This window comes from Nanorana parkeri, unplaced genomic scaffold (assembly GCF_000935625.1).
Source record: "Nanorana parkeri isolate BGI_ZX_2015 unplaced genomic scaffold, ASM93562v1 scaffold810, whole genome shotgun sequence".
In the NCBI taxonomy this organism is placed as follows: domain Eukaryota; kingdom Metazoa; phylum Chordata; class Amphibia; order Anura; family Dicroglossidae; genus Nanorana; species Nanorana parkeri.
In genome coordinates, this window is record NW_017307078.1 from 719,299 (window position 1) to 738,045 (window position 18,747).

The window sequence follows — 18,747 nt, forward strand, 5'->3', positions numbered from 1 at the left end:
CCAGCTTAACTACACAGATGTCCAGGAACTAGCACCATGTAGTGCCACATGTACCCAAGACATTGACAAAGCTTGGTACAGCATGCTTGCCTGGCATCGACCAAATGGGTCTGAACTGCATTCCCACTCATGTTGTCAACAACACGCCACACAGGTAAGTAGGCATTCTGGATTGATGAAAAGGCAGCAGGATTTGTTGAACATGTTACAAGTACTTAATATCTATATTGTAAGAGGTGCACAGAACTATTAAGCTACAAATGTTTGTGGTCATACCAGGCACAACACAAATTAAAAGAACAAAAGTCTCACCTAGTGATCTTAGTATGAAAGATATTTCGGGCATTGTAAAAGGGTTCCAAGCTTTAAAAGGCAAAGTCAAAGAGATGATGTATATCAGAGCCTCAGGTGTATGACACAGTGAATGGGTCTGTTTGACTTGGTGCTCAATCGCTCTGTGCTTTAGTTTGCAGAATACTTGTAATAAAAGGTCAAATGAGACATGTTTAGCAGAGATCACAATACCACTAACCTGGAGGAGAGTGCCATAGAAATAAATAGGAGCAAAATGTAGTACTGTCACACAGCTGAACCAATAAAACTACTTAAAACCCCTCGAATGAGGAGGGGTGAGGACCGCAGTGTGGAAATGAGAGAAGCGGAGGATTTGGGGAATAGGTAAGACCAGTCTGAGGGAGTCAGTGATCTTTGTCCTCTTGGTGCTGGTCCTTCTAGGTCAGTGTGATGTAGGCCGATGCTTTTTCCTTCAGTTGTCTCAGGCACAAATGACAACTCCAGCTTCCTGCAAGAACAATGTTATAACACAATTATGTCAATGAAAAGGCACCCGCTGCAGCCGAGAACAGACGCAAGAGGTGACTGGCTTTTCCTGTCTACGGGCGGCCCCAGCAGACCCATGCCTTCAGTCACCCTACGTTACATTACAACAATTGTTTCTTATTGTTATTCTGTTGTAAATGGTGCTAACCACATTTTCAGAAATACACTTAGCAGAGTGCCCCGGTATTACCCAGAACTCTCTCAGGAAGCCAAACATGTGGGAGCACAGTGTACATATTTATTCAGAGTTACAACGATCCACACTGGGATTCTGAAGACAATCCTTTCTTCTCTGTAAGGTTAATGGCCAGGCAGTAAAGATGCCAGACAGCGCTCTTAAAATTTGACATCCTAAAGAGGCATCTGTATGTTGCTGTGGAAAATAAAAGTATTTTATCTGCGGTGGAGAGGTTTCTCTGTGGTTAAACATTGATGCAATAATGGTTTACCCAGAGAAAGGAAAAGGCCTATTGTTCATTACAGAGCCGAATGTGTATATACACTGCATTTCTCCATCCACATACTGTAAATATAACCTCTGCTATTTCTGCAATACTAGGGCTGTATCTTTTCCAAGTAGTCAGCCCTGGCTGTGATTTGCAGACATACTGTATAGCACAGGCTCTTGGTAATTATACATGGATAGTAGCTTAGAGTGCATATGAATTGCAGGTTTTCTGTGTAATGGCTTTGATGCTATAATGTATAATTGTATACAGGCTTTGATGTATAATGGTGAAGGAGCTGGATGAGGCATGAAACGTCCATGACAGCAAAGAAACAACCAAATAAAATGGCAATTCCCAGACAACCAAAGGAATACTGTGCCAGTTGACAGTGTCATTGACTTTAAATTAAGCTTAAAGTGAATCTGTGCTTTGTCCATGCAGGGCAAAGAAATAGGTTCACTTAGATTTAGCCCCCCAAGCAGCATATACTTACCTTCCTAGCGCTCCTCCACCATGCTGTTCAGCTGTTGGGAGCAAAGTAAAGGCCTGTGCAAGGTATGAGTGTGGATAGAGGAATCTCCCCTACGGCTATTAGAATACCCTACCAGTTACTGCAGCTGAAAAATCAACTTTTTTTCGAGCTGGGTGGTTCCAACATCCAACCAATTTTGGATGATTCAGCAGGAAATGGACGAATTTTGATCTGGGCTATGGACTCCCATGGTACAGAGCTGATTAGCCCAGTGCTATCACATGGAGTGAGTCACATATTCCTTCAGCTCCTGGCACTAAATGGAGCGGTGTGTGATCAAAGATATGGTGAGTAGGTGTTGCTGGGGATAGATATGGGAGGAGTTTGAAGCAAACCTGTTGCCTTGGCCTGAATGCGTAAATCAAATATTTGCAATAAAGTTTAACTCTATCCTCCTTAATTTTGAGAAGGATTAGAACCTCTGCCAGATTTGTGTTGCTGTCTGTGCTCCCATCAGGGATATTTCCTTGTCCTTCCTGTGTCCAGAGGCACAACAGTAAGTAAGTGTATATTTCCTCAAAAGGACAGGAAGCTTCACCTCTGACAGTTTCCACCAGAACAAGTGTTGCTTTTGAAAGATATCCCATCTACTTCTATTCTGGTGGCAAATTGGATTTGAATTTCCTCTCACTTTCTTTGCAGGTGACAATGGTTCCTCTGACAAATAGTGAGGTTAGATCTCCCAACATGGATTATAACCTTTTTAATTGAAAATACAATTTTAAAGAATTTTAGCAATTTTTTTGTGGACAGCTGACTTTTTTCTACTCTTTAGATTATTTTGTTTACCTTACCCTGTCCTTCATAAACCTGATTTATGGTTGGGCCTATGTTTATAATAATTAGAGATGAGCTCAGGTTTAGATCAAACCTGGTCTGAAGCTAGGCTCCTCCAAACAAGGAAGTGTGGACTTCCGGCCAAACAGCTGTGTGCCAGGCATTACCCACCCTGCAGCTGCACTTAAACAAAGGGGCGGGATGCTTGTGCTGACGCCATTTACATTATATGCCAACATAGCCATATCATGTAGCCATTTAAGGCCATTGACATCACTACATCCTGCCCCTTTGCTTATGTCAAGCTGCGCGTGGGGTATTCCCTGCCTGCAGCTGATTGGGCAGCACAGAAGGCACTTCCTTCCGTGTTCAGGCAGTACTCCTTTCAGGTTCAGAGGAGCTCAGACTCAGACCAGGTTCAGTCCAAACCTGAGATCATCCCTAATTATAATCATCTGGGTAATCTCAATGTTTTAAAAGGAGCAGCTGTCTCTTTAGTGTGGATGAGCCCTAAACTGCCTTTACACCTGCAGATGATCTATGGTCAGATGGAAAAAGTGCAACAGAAAGCTAAAGGTGGCCATACACTTTACAACCATCGCAAGACCTTAGTCTTGCGATGGTTGTAAAGTAATTTAAAAAACATACGATCTGCCCATCTTGGACAGGCAGATCGTACTTGCGATCATCGCAAGCCCTCCCCCCTGAGGGGCGGCTTCCGATGACCGCAATGCTGAACGGGCAGTGTGCGCGTGCGCATTGATCTTACGATCATGCTAAAAACCAGCCGAAAATCGTACGATTCTCGGCTGGTTTTCTAGCATTCTCCTTAGACAAAAGACGTGCGACCGTACAGTATAAACAGTCGCACGCCTTCCATACACTTTGCGATTATCGTACGATCGCGGGATTTCCAGCGATTATCGTGCGATAATCGCACAGTGTATGGGCACCTTAACAGTGTACAGACCACATTTAGGCTGTTAATCTGCAGGGAAGTGACATTCCGGTTTTGAATGTTAGGAGATTGTTGCAGATTGAAATTTAGAATGCTTCTTCACAAATACAGTACGGTTAGTTAGCATTGCCACCTTAGGACAGGAAGAGTGTTACTGGCAGGATCACAAGGGAAAAACAAGGGAATAAAGGGCTGAAAAAAGAAAACAAATAAAAACACTGCAACTAAGGACTACTAAGCTCTTAGGTTTAGATAAACATTAACTTCAAGTGTTGTACTATGAGATGCTTAAATAGCCTCTTAAAGGAATGGTGTACGCAAATTATATTAAACCTCTGGAGGATGTTTAGAGTTCAGCTTGGCCAGTGATGTTGTGTCTATGGCAGCAGATACCCTCCAGCCAACTATTCTTGGTGGGGAAAGACTCATTAGATCAGTTTAAAAACTTTGTTCTATGGCTATTTTTTCCCAAAAATAAGCCAGGATCAGAAGGTGACCATACCTGACCGAAACCCACTGCCATGAAGCAAAATAGCTGCCTTGTCATAGGATCTCTTGGACACTTGGGGATACCTTGCCACCCTTAGCCCCGTTCACAATTGTGGTGAGCATGAACATGCTCCACGTTTGTGAACATCGCCACGCATCAGCCCATCATTCCAATGGGATGCCCCATGGGTGACAAACGCGGCAAAGAAGCTCATGCAACAATATGAGCTGCGAGCTTCATGCGTTTTTTGACCATGCGTTTTGCAGGTTTGGAATGCATAATTGCGTGTGCAAAGATGCGTGTTTTACCGCCCGCGTTTGGGGCCCCATCAATAATCAATGGCACAGCAATCGTGTCACACGGTTTTACCATGTTGCATAAATGCATGTCAATGTGCCTGCTTGGCGCATCTTCACACGCACGGCAAGTGTGAATAGAGACTTAAAGTCCTCCACACACACATTTGATGAGCAGTAACTAACACAAGGACAGCTGGAAGTCAGCACTAATTGCCAGTGAATGAAACCGCCACAGTTTCTTTCCTTCCGCCCTGATGGGTTGCTCACACACAGAGAGAAGACAGCGAATAGTGACCTGGTCATACGCTGACAATCATTGCTCACTTCCTGCTGTCAGTGTGTGACGATCGGCTGTGTCTGGCACAGCAGGAACGAAACTCATTTCAGCAGGGTTCTTGTTCCTATTGTACCTTGTGTGATCTAATATTTTATTATGTCATTATAACAACTACCTTTTATGTAACAAAGAGTGAGCAACTCAAGCTGCCGATGAGCCATAAGCCCAAATATTCATGCAATGGCGGGGATTGCAGTTGTATAAGGCCATATGCTGACCATCCTCCCTCTCTACAAGGTCATAGAAGACAAAGGTGATATATAAACCAGAATAATAATCATAATTATTAAATGCATACGTTGGTGGCTTCCCAATCTGTTTTTATGACTGTTATGAGATATGCACACAGACATTACAGCTTTTGTCAAGAAGGGAGAAAAATGGATAGAACAATTGGCTTGGAAAATCTGGAATAGATGGACCCCAGATCACTATATATACTGTATATAAGACTTAAGACTCATCTCTTCAGGGAAGCCTATCCCACCTCAAACTAACAACTCAACCATTACGTTCTCAAACAATTCATCCCCACACAGCTACCTCGTCATGTATCACTTACCCCTCCCTTTCAGATTGTAAGCCCTCACGGGCAGGGCCCTCCTTACCATCTTGTCTTGAATACTATTGTGATTGTAATGTCTTCCTTATAGTTTAAAGTGCCGCGCAAACGGTCGGCGCTATATAAATACTGTATAATAATATATATAATATAGTACAGGATTAGGCAGCCTCAGGACTCTGCCTCATGCCTTTGGACCTCAGAGTCTTGCAATTCCTCATAAGTCTGTAGTTCCACAACAGCTGGGGTGCTAAGGTTGCCTACTCCGATATAGTGAATATTAAATGTACTTGGCCAATGCAGCAGTGCAGTCACTGTGCATAGATTCCATAGAATTGTAAGTGATGTTACTGACATTGTACTGTTGTAGGAAGTAGCCAAAATCAGGGCTGCCCTCCTAAACTGGTAAAATGGGAGTACCATTATGGCTGCTTTGTACCGATGAATTCTTTCCCATAATCCCTTTTTATGGGAAAGGAGCCAGAGTTCACTTAATTCACACAAGCATCCAGCCCTTCACTGCTAAAGAATGTCTTGCAGGCACAACAAGGAATGCAGGAATACAAAAGCATAAAAAGAAAATGTCCTAAAGGCTCAAACAGCTTTACACAAAACGCAGTAGTAGATACTGCATCACATGCCTGATAATAAAAAGGTTAACCGAGACACAAAACAGGACATTAGCAAACAGGGCAAAGTCACCTACCTTCTGGGGGCTCAGACATTGGGGGGCTCAGGCAATACATATGATACCCTCGGTCACAGTCATCACAGAAAAGCAGCTGGTCCTGTGGCAAAGGAAGAGTTAATGCATTTCATTCTTTCAGGACTACTTTGCAGGGACATAACAAATGCAGGGCTGGACATGGAACGTAATGTTCTCTGCCTGCTTTGCAATGAAAATACAATAGCAACATGGCTTGTAGATCCAGAATAAAATAAAGCTGGAAGCATATTGCCATCAGTACAGATATCACTGAAGCCTTATTATGCAGAGCAGCAGCACTTGTACTGACAATTGTACACTGCCATCCCCTGAAAATGTATGTCAGAAATGGAATACTTATGATAATGTCTGATCTCTGTGTGAAATCTCTGAAAATTTCCACTTCTTTTCTTTCCTAGAAAAGATAATTTTCAGGCAATCCCAGAAAAATTGCCGCAGTACTAGTCTGCGTTTGTCAGGACTTGTGACAGCGGCACTTCAGTTGTTTCTTTATCATGTATTAAACATCTATTGACACTGTAACATACGCTCACAATCCCAGAAAACTCATCTCAAACTGACCTTGAGCTAAAAAGCCCCAGTGCTAAAGGAGACCAACCAAAGCCACAGAATAAAAGCCCCAGGGGATCATGGGAGTTTAGGTACAGTTAATGGTGTGCTTTCTCACCACAGGTCTTCTGGGTAAAGATGGCCATACTATAGATTCACTCAGCCTGCAGGCTAACCAAACGAAACCTAACAGATTCCTCCATCCATGCTAAACAGCGTGGATGGACGTATCTTCCCCGCTGTGCTATTGCTGTCAGAATACCCGAGCAGTGACTGCAGCTATTAATCAGGATCACACCAGTGAAATGAAATGGCCCTATAGCCACCCTATTTCCTACATTTTATTTTTGAAAACATGCAAACATGGACCTTGTGCTTTTATAACATGGGCTGCTTGACTTTTGGCTACCACCAAGTCACAAGACTTGATTACTACTTTGGAAATGCAATGTACCTTATAGACAAGCCAGAACTTAGCACACATATCCATTTAAGCCTACGCTAAGAATTGGTCAAGGCAATGAGATGGTACTGGGCCAGGAAGAGTCTCCACCACGCTGATATTGGCCTTCATTTATGAAAGGGCCAGGTCTTGAAAACCAACATTTTACTACATAGTGCAATTTTTGTGAAATGTTTCTCAACGCGTTTTTCTCCGCTACATTGACTGTGTTATGGACCACCGCTACTCTTCTTCAGAAATGAAATGTGAATCGGGTAACATTTCATGCATGTGTTTAAGTCAAAGTACCACCAAGCCCCATCAGCGTTCATTGACATACGCACACAGACAAGGTGTCTATACATGCATGTGAATCAGATACTGGAACTCGCATATCTCTTGTGTACGTGTACATTACGGTGCACTCACATCGTTTTCTGAAGTACCACAAAGGATACAGGACTTGCATTCAATACACTGCCAGCGATAAGTCCTAACAGCGGCTGTCATGTTGACGGTGAATTGTAGACATGAGGGGTGACCTGCAGGAAGAGAGGATTATAACAGCAGCACATAGAACTTAAAAGAAAACATGTGCTGAGAGATATGTGGGGCTGTCACTGCTGAGCTCTCTCTGGATTTGCAAGCTGCAATGCCGAACCAGTGGAATTCATCTTTTCTGAGTTACTAACCAAAATGAAGAATGCAGGTTGTAGGAGATCCTAAAACTTCTACATGTCGGTTCCAGGTCAGGCACTCAAGGTACTGGTCAGACACAGCCAGGCAAACAGCATATTAAACAAGAGGTCAGCAGTGGCAGCCCATATATTTCTCTCAGTACAGGTTTTCTTTAAAGAAGACAATCAGCTAAATACAGGGTTGCAGTAGATATACTGTATAGTATCTTTTTTATCTGCCAAATAATTTCTGTCCATCCAACCCTGAGATACAGAGTAAAACAGGTTTGATCACCTCCCTGCTCCCAGCCTTCAATTGGTCGGTAAAGTAGCAGCAGCAGACAGATGAGATTATCCCTCTGTTCACTCTGCTGGACGGTAGTAGCAGCGTGTTCATTGATTATACTTGTTGCCTGATACAGTTTTTTTTTATCATTATCCCTGATGCTACTCAGTTGCTTATCTGTATGATATTAGGAGGCACCTATTCAGCTCTGGAAAGCCATGGTCTCCTTTCATATGGAAATGGTCACCTAGAAGAGCTGAGCATTATGCAATCAGAAATATTATTTTAAACACAATCGCATCAGGAGTGATGTCCGATTTTACCAGAACGTCCGCAGTCTGCACAGGAGATGAGGTCTTCTGGACACCCTGTCTTCTTGGCTCCTCCTAGGCAGAAATCACAATAGCCATTGGCAATGACCGAGCCGTCGGGGGCCTTTTTCACTGCAAGGAAGGAAACAGAAAGTTAGATTTATCATTAAACCGTGTCTTTGAAGAGCATTGTAACCCAAATGAGGTTGGTTGAGAAATTAGGTTCTGATCTTAATTTGGCTGAAGTTGGGCTCTAAAGGAAACATTTACCTAGAGAAACATATAGGCTGCCACTGCTGACTTCCTTCTGAACATGCTAGTTGCATGGCTGTCTCTGACACTTTCTGAGTTACACACCTGGAACAGGCATGCAGCAATTGATGTCTGAATACCGTCAGAACAGCTCATCTCCATACAGGTCAGTGAAACAGAAAGTACTGAGGCCACTGGATTGGCATGATGACTAAGCATTTCCAGGTCAACAAATGGCAGGCTTCACTTTTCTTTCAGCTCAGGTTTCCTTTAAAGTTGGACTTCAGGCAAGCAGCTAAATACACAGATGAATGATACATATAAGAGTTGCTTTACCTGACAAAAAGGTTTGAATATCCTCTAGTCCTGAGATTTACACAGCTCTGCCACACAGCACTGCTCCTGCCTGATAGAGAAGGGAACCTGATCTTTCTCTGCTGCAGTTTCACTTTCCCTAATCGGTCACCTTCCTACTCTGTGAATGAACAGTGAAAGGAGAAGCAACACACGGATGACCCCATCTCTGTCACTCTGTTTTCCCCTATCAGCATAGCTCCTAGCAGTGCAACACTCCTGATTATCTATTCATGCTGCTTCTCCGTCCTCCTCTCTGAGCTCTGCTGTATAGGGACTGCAAGAGGCCATCACAAAGTCAAATTAAGGTATTTACACTGTTTCCATTTGGAAAAAAAAAACAAGACATGGATGTATAAATGAATACAGAGCTGCATTAATCTGTGTCTTTTATATCTGCCTGGAGTTAAAACCCATCTCCAGGCAAAGAAAGAACATATTCTTGCAGTGGCCTACAAGGGTACAAGGTCTACAGTGCAAGGGTCAAGTGCTAATTTTTCCTCCACGTGCTGGAATGTCCCTAGGTGTCCTCATGTCTAATGCAGGTCAGTATGACATCAGCAGTCCTTAGACTGCTGGAGTGAAGGGGAAAAGAGGCTGTGGGGACCAGTCTAGCTGCCTGGCCGGAGATGGCGGGAGCGGGAATCAGGTAAGTAAAACAGCTTTAATAGTGTCCCCCAGACATAAAGGAGCACTTAACCCTTGCAGTACTGCAGATTGGCTTTAAACTTTAAATAGGGGCCATAAAGTTTTATTTAGAGAAAAGAGAATGTAATAATATATAAAGATTGATCATGGCCAATATGAAATAACCTTTGTTCCGGCATTTACATTCTTCTGCTCTGTTAGGTGATGGGTATCTCTTGCTTTTGAATGTACTATGGCACAGCTAAGATTAAGGCCCCTTTCACACGGCTGATCAGGAGATCCGTGCACGGATCCTCTCCTGATCACAGCAGTACGGAGCGGATATCACCACTGTGACATCTGTGTTCATACAAATCATTCCTCCACCCTGCAATGGAGGAAAAAACAAACTGCCGGACCTCTTGTTGGTCTATGGGGAATCTGATGTAAACAGACATTTGTCCATTTACATCAGATTTAGGGCTGCAACAACTAATCGACTAAGTCCATTATAAACGATGATTAAAAAAGTTGTGGACGTTTTCAATCATCGATTAATCGGCTTTCGACTAGTTGGCTCTGTTCACAGTGCCACACACACCGCACCCCTCCCCGCCTCATGCTCGCCGCTGCCAGACCCGCCTGCCCGCATCCACACGTTGCACCTTCTCCCTGTCTCACGCTCACGGCCCGCCCACATCCACGATCGGCACAGGGACGCGGGGAGAAGAAGTAAGGAGGAGCAGGTGTGGGGGGATGACAGCCGCCGGTAGACAAATTATTGGTATTCTGCATTGCGCTGTATAATGTACTATTGCTGGGATTTGTAGTCCTCTATAGCCGGTGCCATTCTGTATTGATTGCTGTATAATTTTACACTTTCCATTTCACTATATTGCACACCAAACTTTTTTTTTTTTTACTTCCACCGCTCCAACTTTGCTCCTGTGATGGACTACAATCTCAATACAAATTAGTAGTCCATCAGTGGAGCCATTTTTTTATCCCGATTAACCGGTTAATCGAACGTAATAATCGGCTAACTAATCGATTTTGAAAATAATCGTTAGCTGCTGCTCTATACAGATTACCTCGGGTCCGGCATGATCCGGTCCGGCGAAACGGATCTTTAATCTGCCTGTCTCTCCAGACCCGGCTGGAGGCAGGGGTAGTCGAGTGTGACTGGACACCCGTCCGTTTACACATGGCTGCCCATAGACTTGCATTGGCATCCTGTCAGTTTTTCAGGCGGACCCGATCTGGGCGGCCGTGTGAAAGGGGCCTAACATGCACTGTGAGAATCTCACAGTTCCATTCATTCTTAATGCTGCTAAACCTCCGCTCAGGGAGCTCCTTGCAGTATAGATTTGTCCGTTTTTTTTTTTGCATTCACCTGGCTTCTGTCCAAGATCTGTTATTTTTGTCATGGCTGTGATTCTTGAGCTTGGTTACCTGTGACCATTGTGGTCACTGGATTAGCTGATCTGCTTGTCTTCCAAACCTATGCATAACACAGATGTCACACTGGGATCCTGACCCCATTTGATTACTTTATTGCATTATTTGTAATCCTTTGGTGTAATCTGTGGTTGGAAATCAGTAGTTTCTTCACCATTTATTTAAAGGACACCTATTACAAGAGATATATTTGGGCTGCTATTGCTCAACATTCTCAACGTCCTTTCGTGACTGTCAAAGGCTTCAATACTTCGAGCCACTGACCTGGAAGTAGCATTTGGCCAGGAAGGTCAGAACTCTGAATATATGTACTTATTCTCAGATCAGTGATTCAGCTAGTAATGAGGCCAAAGCTTCAACATTACAGCTGACTGGGAAACTCCATGGGGCCCAATTTCATGGGTTTTTTATTTAGACAAAAAATAAGGAGTGGCCAAGGTTCATATGATGGTTGTAGTCCACCTAGGAGTATCCCCACATTCATGTCACACTACAGATTACAGACTGATCAGTCCTTCCCCTGGCTCTTATAACTACTTGGCTGTACTGCATGGAAAAGGACAATTACAGGTACTAGTGATCAGGGCCGGATTTACTTTCTCTGCTGCCCCAAGACCAGGTTCCTCAATACGCCCCTTACCCGCAGAATGACAGACCTGCAGGCTGCATTCAATGTCGCAGAGATCGCTTGTACAAAACAAGCTGTGGCTTCCTTGCTGTACATTTAGCTCTGCTTGCCCAAAGCAGGGCTAAATGTAAAAAACAACTACCCGCCCGGGCATTGAGAGATAGGAATTCCACACCCCCGCTGCCCCTCTACTCCTTGCTGCCCCGAGGCTGGGCCTTGGTTGGCCTTGTGGGAAATCCGGGCCCTGCTAGTATCCTTTATCCTTGATTGTCTAAGAGCACTACATTTAGAAGGTCCTATAAACACATACTGGATGATTCCAGCCAGCCATTCACTAGGCAAATGCCGATCACAAGGCATTCCTGCCCCTAGATGTAGCCAAGGAGTATAGAAATTTCCTATGCTTTTCAGCTCCATCTAGTAGCGGGAATGCCATGTGACCGGCATTCTCTCAGCATGTGGCTGGGCAAAAGCTTTATAAATCATCCCCATAATCATATTTTAATTAGATTCTAGTTCTGCTTAATGGACATAGAGTTGCTACAGCTCCTCTTTAAAGCCTACAAAGGCTCGTGTATTCAAAAGAAAGGCTAATCATTTTGCTGAAGTACAATTGTTTTTTAACAATACAATTCTCCAGGCTGCTGTTCGAGAGACATCACCCCCTCCATTCTGCCCACACATAATGCATCAACATTGCACTTTTTTTTTTTATTTGATCCGAACCGCTCATTACATCTGGGGGTCTTTCTTTCAATGGTGCCACAGATGTGCTGTTTCATTTCTGATTCAATCCAAATTATGATAGAAATGATGGTACTTTTCCAAAACAATTTCCATCTGGCTATATCCGTGAGGTCGCAATAAATATATTTTTGATTATAGCACACATGCTACAACATCTCCAATACTTGGAAACCTGTCCGATTTCTTATTTTTTAATTTAAAAATAAAATAAATAAAAGCAATTTTCAGATTCATAATGGCCAGGCAGTAAAATAGGCCTGAGGTATGCAGTTATGTAATGTTTATGGATGGAGAGGCTGGGGGTGGTTGGGGCCTTGCTGGCTTGTTTTGTAAAGGTGCACACTTCCTTTAAACAATCCACTTAAATTATATGGAATTGGGCAGCATAGGAAATGACACAATATTACACAATAGTTGGGATTTTACAGATCATATATTGGGCACTGTGCATGCCCAATTCAAGGCCTGTATCCTCCTCACCTGTATGCCGGGGCTGCATCTCAGGCACCCAGTTCAGCTCTCTGTAGAAGTCTAGAGGGAGAAGAAAGAGATCGGAATTGCAGTAGTTACACAGCGGGGTACAAAGGGGTTAAGTGGGAGGTGTGATTATTTTAGGGAAGCTGAGAGGGAGGGGGAATTGTCATCACCCAAACTGATAACCTACCCCTGTCACTCCTCTGTTTCCATAGCAACTGTCTGCATCCGAGGGGCCGCCAAAACATGCAGCATGGATTTAATACATCTCTGCCTGATTTATTGTTTCAATTAGAGAAACAGACGTAGAAATGGGGGATGGTAGGCAATATGCTTATACACAGAGCAGAGACGCCTACCCAATGCACAGAGTTCTACTAAAACTGGGCTTCTAATACAGAGATGTCTGTGCAGGCCGGAACTGACAACGCGTCGTGTTCTGTGGAAGATTTAACTGTCCTCCTAAATCGCACTATTATATTAAGACTGCAACCACTAAGCTTATACCTTGGCCACCCAAAAAAAAGTTCCTATAGTCATCCGTGGATTGGATTCATCTCACAAATACAGAGTGTTCTTAACATCCCCATAATGCAAATTATTTTAGTAAAACCCTAACCTCTTTCATATTTTACCCCTTATATTTTATATGCTATAGAGACCTGTACTGCCCCTTCATACTTATATCACATTTGTCCTTTTACTAGGTATTTTATAAAGACTGGAAGCCATGACTTGTGTGTAATTCTCAATATTGTATAGAGACGTGAACTGCTACCTTACTTCCCAGTATACTTTATATACCTAAACTACCCCTTAATAACTTATATCACATTTGTCCACCAGATATTAGGTATTTTATACAGACCTGAAGCCAATACTTATAGAGACCTGATCTTCTTCTGTATCCCCCCCTCCCCCCCAGAGACCAGACCTGTACCATTGATTTTCAATATGCAATATAGAATCAAATTGTTCCCTTAAAACTCTCTATTTCGCAAAGACTTGAACTTTCCCCTAATACTCCATATCCCATATAGAGGTATTTGTATAGAGACCTGAAACCATGACTTGTGTGTAATACTCAATCTTCTTTAGAGAACTGATCTTCCCCCTAATATTCGGTGTCCCCCAGATACCAGATTTGTACCCTTAATTCTCATTATTCAATATAGAACAAAATTGTTCCCTTAAAATTCTTTATTTCGCAAAGACTTGACCTATCCCCTAATACTCTATATTTCATATAGAGGCACTTTATAGAGACCCAATGCCGTGACTTGTGTGCAATACTTGATATTCTATACAGACCTGATCTTCCCCTTAATATTCTGCATCCCTCCCAGAGACTAGACCGGTACCCTTGATTCTTATTATACAATAGAGAACAAAATTGTTCCCTTAAAACTCTCTATTTTGCAAAGACTTGAACTGTGCCCAAATACTCTATATCCCACACAGAGACCTGAAGCCATGACTTGTGTGTAATACTCAATATCCTTTAAAGACCTGATCTTCCCCCTAAAATTCTGTATGCCCCTCCCCCCCGCCGACTTGTACCCTTGATTCCCATTATTCCCATTATTCAATATAACAAATAGTTCTCTGAAAACTCTGTATTTCCCATATATTCTATATAGAGGCCTTAAAGTGAATGTAGCCCCTGACAATGGACTCCTCTCACTTTCTGCATTTTGTCTGTTAAATATACCATTCAAATTATTTTGCTATATCTGTTAAAATGTATCTTCACTAGGGATGCGCTGATACCGGTTTTTCAGTATCGATATTTTTTTCCCCCCGGTGTTCGCCGATACCAAATACCGATACCGGAAGTCCCATTAAGGAAGCCAGACGGTGTGTAAAGACGTGCCATCCGGCTTCCCGATATGCAGGGAAGCCGTCTCCATGCTCCCTCGACACCAGGTGACGATGAAGCATGGACTAGGCTTTCTGGCCAATCAGGAAGTAGGGAGTGCGGGTAATGACTTGTTGCTTCACAACCAATCAGGAAGCCAGGCGGCGAGTCATTACTCAGCACCTGGCTTCCTGATTGGCCAGGAAGCCAGCTTCATGCTCCCTCGTCACCAGGTGACAAGGGGGCATGAAGCCGGCTTCCCCGTCAATCAGGAAGCCGGGCAGCATGTAATGACTTCCTGATACCGGACTATCGGGCTAGGCATCGGAGCATTTGGGTGAGTATGAGTGCTCGCCCAAATACTCAGTATCTGCAACAATACCAATACTAGTATCGGTATCGGTGCATCCCTAATCTTCACCCAAAATGTTTTAGTAGTTTTGGATAGAATGGGGAAACTTTAGAACTCTTGTCAGGTTACACTGTATCCAGGGCTCCATTAGAGAGAATTCCTCCCATTTTCTTTTCTGGGGACAAGGTTTTACCAGACAGGAAGTAAGGAAAAATCAGCAACAGAGAAACAGACAATAATAAAAAGCGGACAAAGGTTCTAGCATTTCCCTACCTAACTCAACACAAGCATTTTTACTTCTGTCTGTATGTCTGAGAGATTTCCCTTTACTTCCTGTTCTGGGGCAGCCTTATAAGGTTCATCTCTAAAAGCAAATTTTGGTAATAGATATTAAAAGTGTATTTATGTTTGCTCTCTATTTATCCATGGACATGCTTACCTTACACTTAATGACATTTGGTCATTTTCAATTATTTTCTGAACTATACCTTTCTATCTGCTTATTCCTTCTTTATCTAAGAAAAATCTTGATTCCCGAAGGGGAAGAGGGCAAGGTTTACTTTTATTTGTACCTACGTTATATATCTCTTGGAATGCAGTGCTTTAATTGATGAGTTTGTTTTTCTCCTGTACATGTTCTAAGAATATTGTATCTGTATCCTTGCTGTTTTACGTGTTATGCCTGCCTTCGGATATCCTGTTCTAAATGAAGAATTTATTTTAAAAAAAGGTGTATTTATAATATGTTTGCGGAGCTGTTCGCTCTGTGAACATTTGATCTTCAGACTCGCGCTGCAATATAGCCACTAGATGAGGCCCTGGGGCATAGGAATTCCCTATGTTCCTCAGCTCCATCTAGTGTTGATTTACTAACAATTAACGGAGTCAAATCGATTATCGTTTCTGACTATAAGCGACGATCATCGTTTCTGACCATAATGACGAAAAGAATTGAAGGAGCAGGATTTTGTCCGAATGAATAAAATACTAACAATGTGGTTTTTGTTAAGGAAATGCCATTCATTTACAATATCGAATGTTAAAATCAAACAAAATTTTAAACAATATTTGTCTCGAATTACATTAACCAAGGTTCAGATGAGATTTTTCGTATAAATGTTCATATGAAATTCTAAGCAAACGTATTCAGCTTTAGTCATTTTCTGACATCACTCTCCTTGTAGGCTTTTAACATGCTTGATCTACATCTAGGTCTATCCTTAGAAAGAAATATATAAACAAAAGAAAACAGCCCCCCTTCCAAAAAAGTAGTCTTTTTCTGCCGTCACTCCTGTGTGCTCTTATCACATTGTTTGCCTGATGAAGGGACCCTATGTGGCCCCGAAACGTTGTTTGCTCTGTGATCATGTGAAAATGCATCATAAAAAGACGTGCTTGCATCACTGTTGGAGTGCTGGTGGCTTTTCCTTACCTAAGACATAAGGACTGGTACAAAGTATCTCACCTACTCCTTCTAGTAAGGCTTTGTTACTCACGTTTGTGGTTATTTTTCCTGTGGAAAGGGATAAGATATCTCTCTGCATTCTCCTCACCCTCTTCCTCAGCCAGGTGAGTGTGGGTGTAGTGGTAGCTGAGACCAGGCCGATTCTTGTATCTCTTGCCACAAACTGGAAAAGAAATGAAGCTTACTGTCATCCAACGCTGCTAAACCAAAGTGACCATTTTTAACATCTTCTACAAAACATACGTAGATGTATGTAGTATGGACACCACACGCCAAAGAATAATAGTTACTGGATTGTGACACACAAAGAGATCAGCATTCAGATACAAAAGCATCCCAGACATTTGTCAGTTCAGACTGTATATCTATAGAGCGGGTATTTTACAAAGAATAAGCATTAGAAATAATACAGAATAATAAAATAATGAATAATTATAGGCCACTTACTGTCACACACATAGGGTTTGTCTCGATCTTCTAAGGCGGAAGCATCCTGTCTCTTCTTCAAGCCCCCAATTCCACAGGCCTATAAACAAAGAATGATGTTACTTGATGTAGTCCGGTCCGTTCCGCCACTACTGCTCCCCAGTCTAAAATGTTATAGATTTTAACAGAGACCATACACAAAAACACAGGCACAGAAAATAAATTGGCTTGCCCCCCTCACATCAAAGTGCCCCCTTCAAATCAAGATTCTCCCCTTCACATCAGAGTCACCCATTGCATCAGTAGCCCCTCTTCACCTCAGGAGCTCATGTTTCACATCAGGAGCCTCACTTTCATATCAGAGTCCCCCCTTTAACACCAGAGTTCCAATTTTACATCAGGAGCCCCCCTTTCATATCAGAGTTCCCCTTTTTTTATCAGGAGCCCCCTTCACTTCAGTCATTATTGCCCCTTCACATTACAGTCTCACTAAAACAAAATTTCCAGGCACCCCTGAGGAGGCCAGGAGGCACACCAGCGTGCCACGGGACCCTTGTTGAAAAAGTCTGCTCTAAATATCTTTTGCGTCCCATTCTTTCCTTTCGTACCGTCTCAAAACATTTTCCAATTCTCAGTAATTGTCATTAATTACAATAGTTTGTAATTCTGTCCATCCAGTCCTAAGAATTGCACAACCATGACACACAACACATCCCCACAGGCAGAAAACCTGAGTAGAGAAAGATTAGAACACCTGTCAGGTTTTTATTCCCGTCTGCGTCCCCATTAGGGAGATTCACAACTCTCTATTTGTCCTGGAGAGCGTTGTCACTGAAAGTGAAAGAAAATCCCAATTTTTGGGTTGTCATCAGAACAGGAATAGATGGAAAATCTTTTGGTGGGGACACTAATTCTGGTGACCCTGCTGACTATCAGAGATTTCCCTCACTTTGGAGGGATTTCCTCCCATGTCCTGTTGTGGCTATGAGACAGGAAGTGAAGAGAAGTCTCCCCAATGGGTCACAGATAGCAAAGAAAAAAAGCTGACATGGGTTATAACTAGGAATGCACCAATACCGGTCTTTCAGTATCGAGTACGAGAACCAATATTTATCTTTTTTTGGTACTCGCCTATACCGAGTACCAATGCGGGTACTTCCGTTAGCATGGAGCCGGCTTCTCGGGCCAATCAGGAAGTCGTGTGGCATGTTATTACCTCTGGCCCAGCTTCTTGATTGCGATACTGGAACTCCCAGGCAGAGGGAACATGGAGCTGGCTTCCCAGCCAGACAGGATGCTAGGCGGCGGGTAGGCGGGTAATGACTCCCCACCCTGCTTCCTGAATGACTGGGAAGCCAGATCCATGCTATTTGGCCGGCTCGATGCTGATTGGCTGGAAAGCTGGCTTCAAGTACTCACCCAAATACTTGGTTTTGGCACACCTAGCATACTATTATCGGTATCGGTGCATGCATAGTTATAACCCTCACTCACTCTATCCAAATTTAAAAAAAGTTTGGGCTTCAGTTCTACTTTAAGTAACAACTACAGGTCTTGTCCTTCCCCAACCTGTGACTGGACAGAGAAAAGAGAAGCAGCAGACTGACAAGATCATCTTCCTGTCACTCTGCTCCATTCTTCTATCAGAACGCCACTTGTTAGTGAAGAATACTTTAGCACAACTCAGTGGCTCCTTTTGCTGCTTATCAAACTCCAAGTCTGAGCTCTGCTGCATAGGGAACTCTAAAAGTCGAACGCCAGGTCAAATGCAGCTACTTACACTGCTTTCATTTGCTTTCATTTGTATCTTTCCTATCTGCTTTGAGTTCAGCTTTAAACCTATACCTGTTACTAACAGTTACACAGAATT

The 18,747-nt window shown here is 42.9% G+C and overlaps 1 protein-coding gene across 1 annotated transcript in view; it reads right to left on the reverse strand.

Moving 5' to 3' along the window:
- Nucleotides 1-731: 731 nt before the first annotated feature.
- DPF1 (double PHD fingers 1) overlaps nucleotides 732-18,747 on the reverse strand; it is a 77,818-nt gene continuing 59,802 nt past the window's right edge. Inside the window, exons 6-12 of the mRNA XM_018565067.1 lie at nucleotides 16,899-16,977; nucleotides 16,483-16,614; nucleotides 12,783-12,833; nucleotides 8,249-8,368; nucleotides 7,392-7,504; nucleotides 5,951-6,032; nucleotides 732-802 (exon numbers count right to left, since the gene is read on the reverse strand). Coding sequence (XP_018420569.1) covers nucleotides 732-802; nucleotides 5,951-6,032; nucleotides 7,392-7,504; nucleotides 8,249-8,368; nucleotides 12,783-12,833; nucleotides 16,483-16,614; nucleotides 16,899-16,977 — 648 coding nt within the window. The remainder of the gene's footprint in view (nucleotides 803-5,950; nucleotides 6,033-7,391; nucleotides 7,505-8,248; nucleotides 8,369-12,782; nucleotides 12,834-16,482; nucleotides 16,615-16,898; nucleotides 16,978-18,747) is intronic.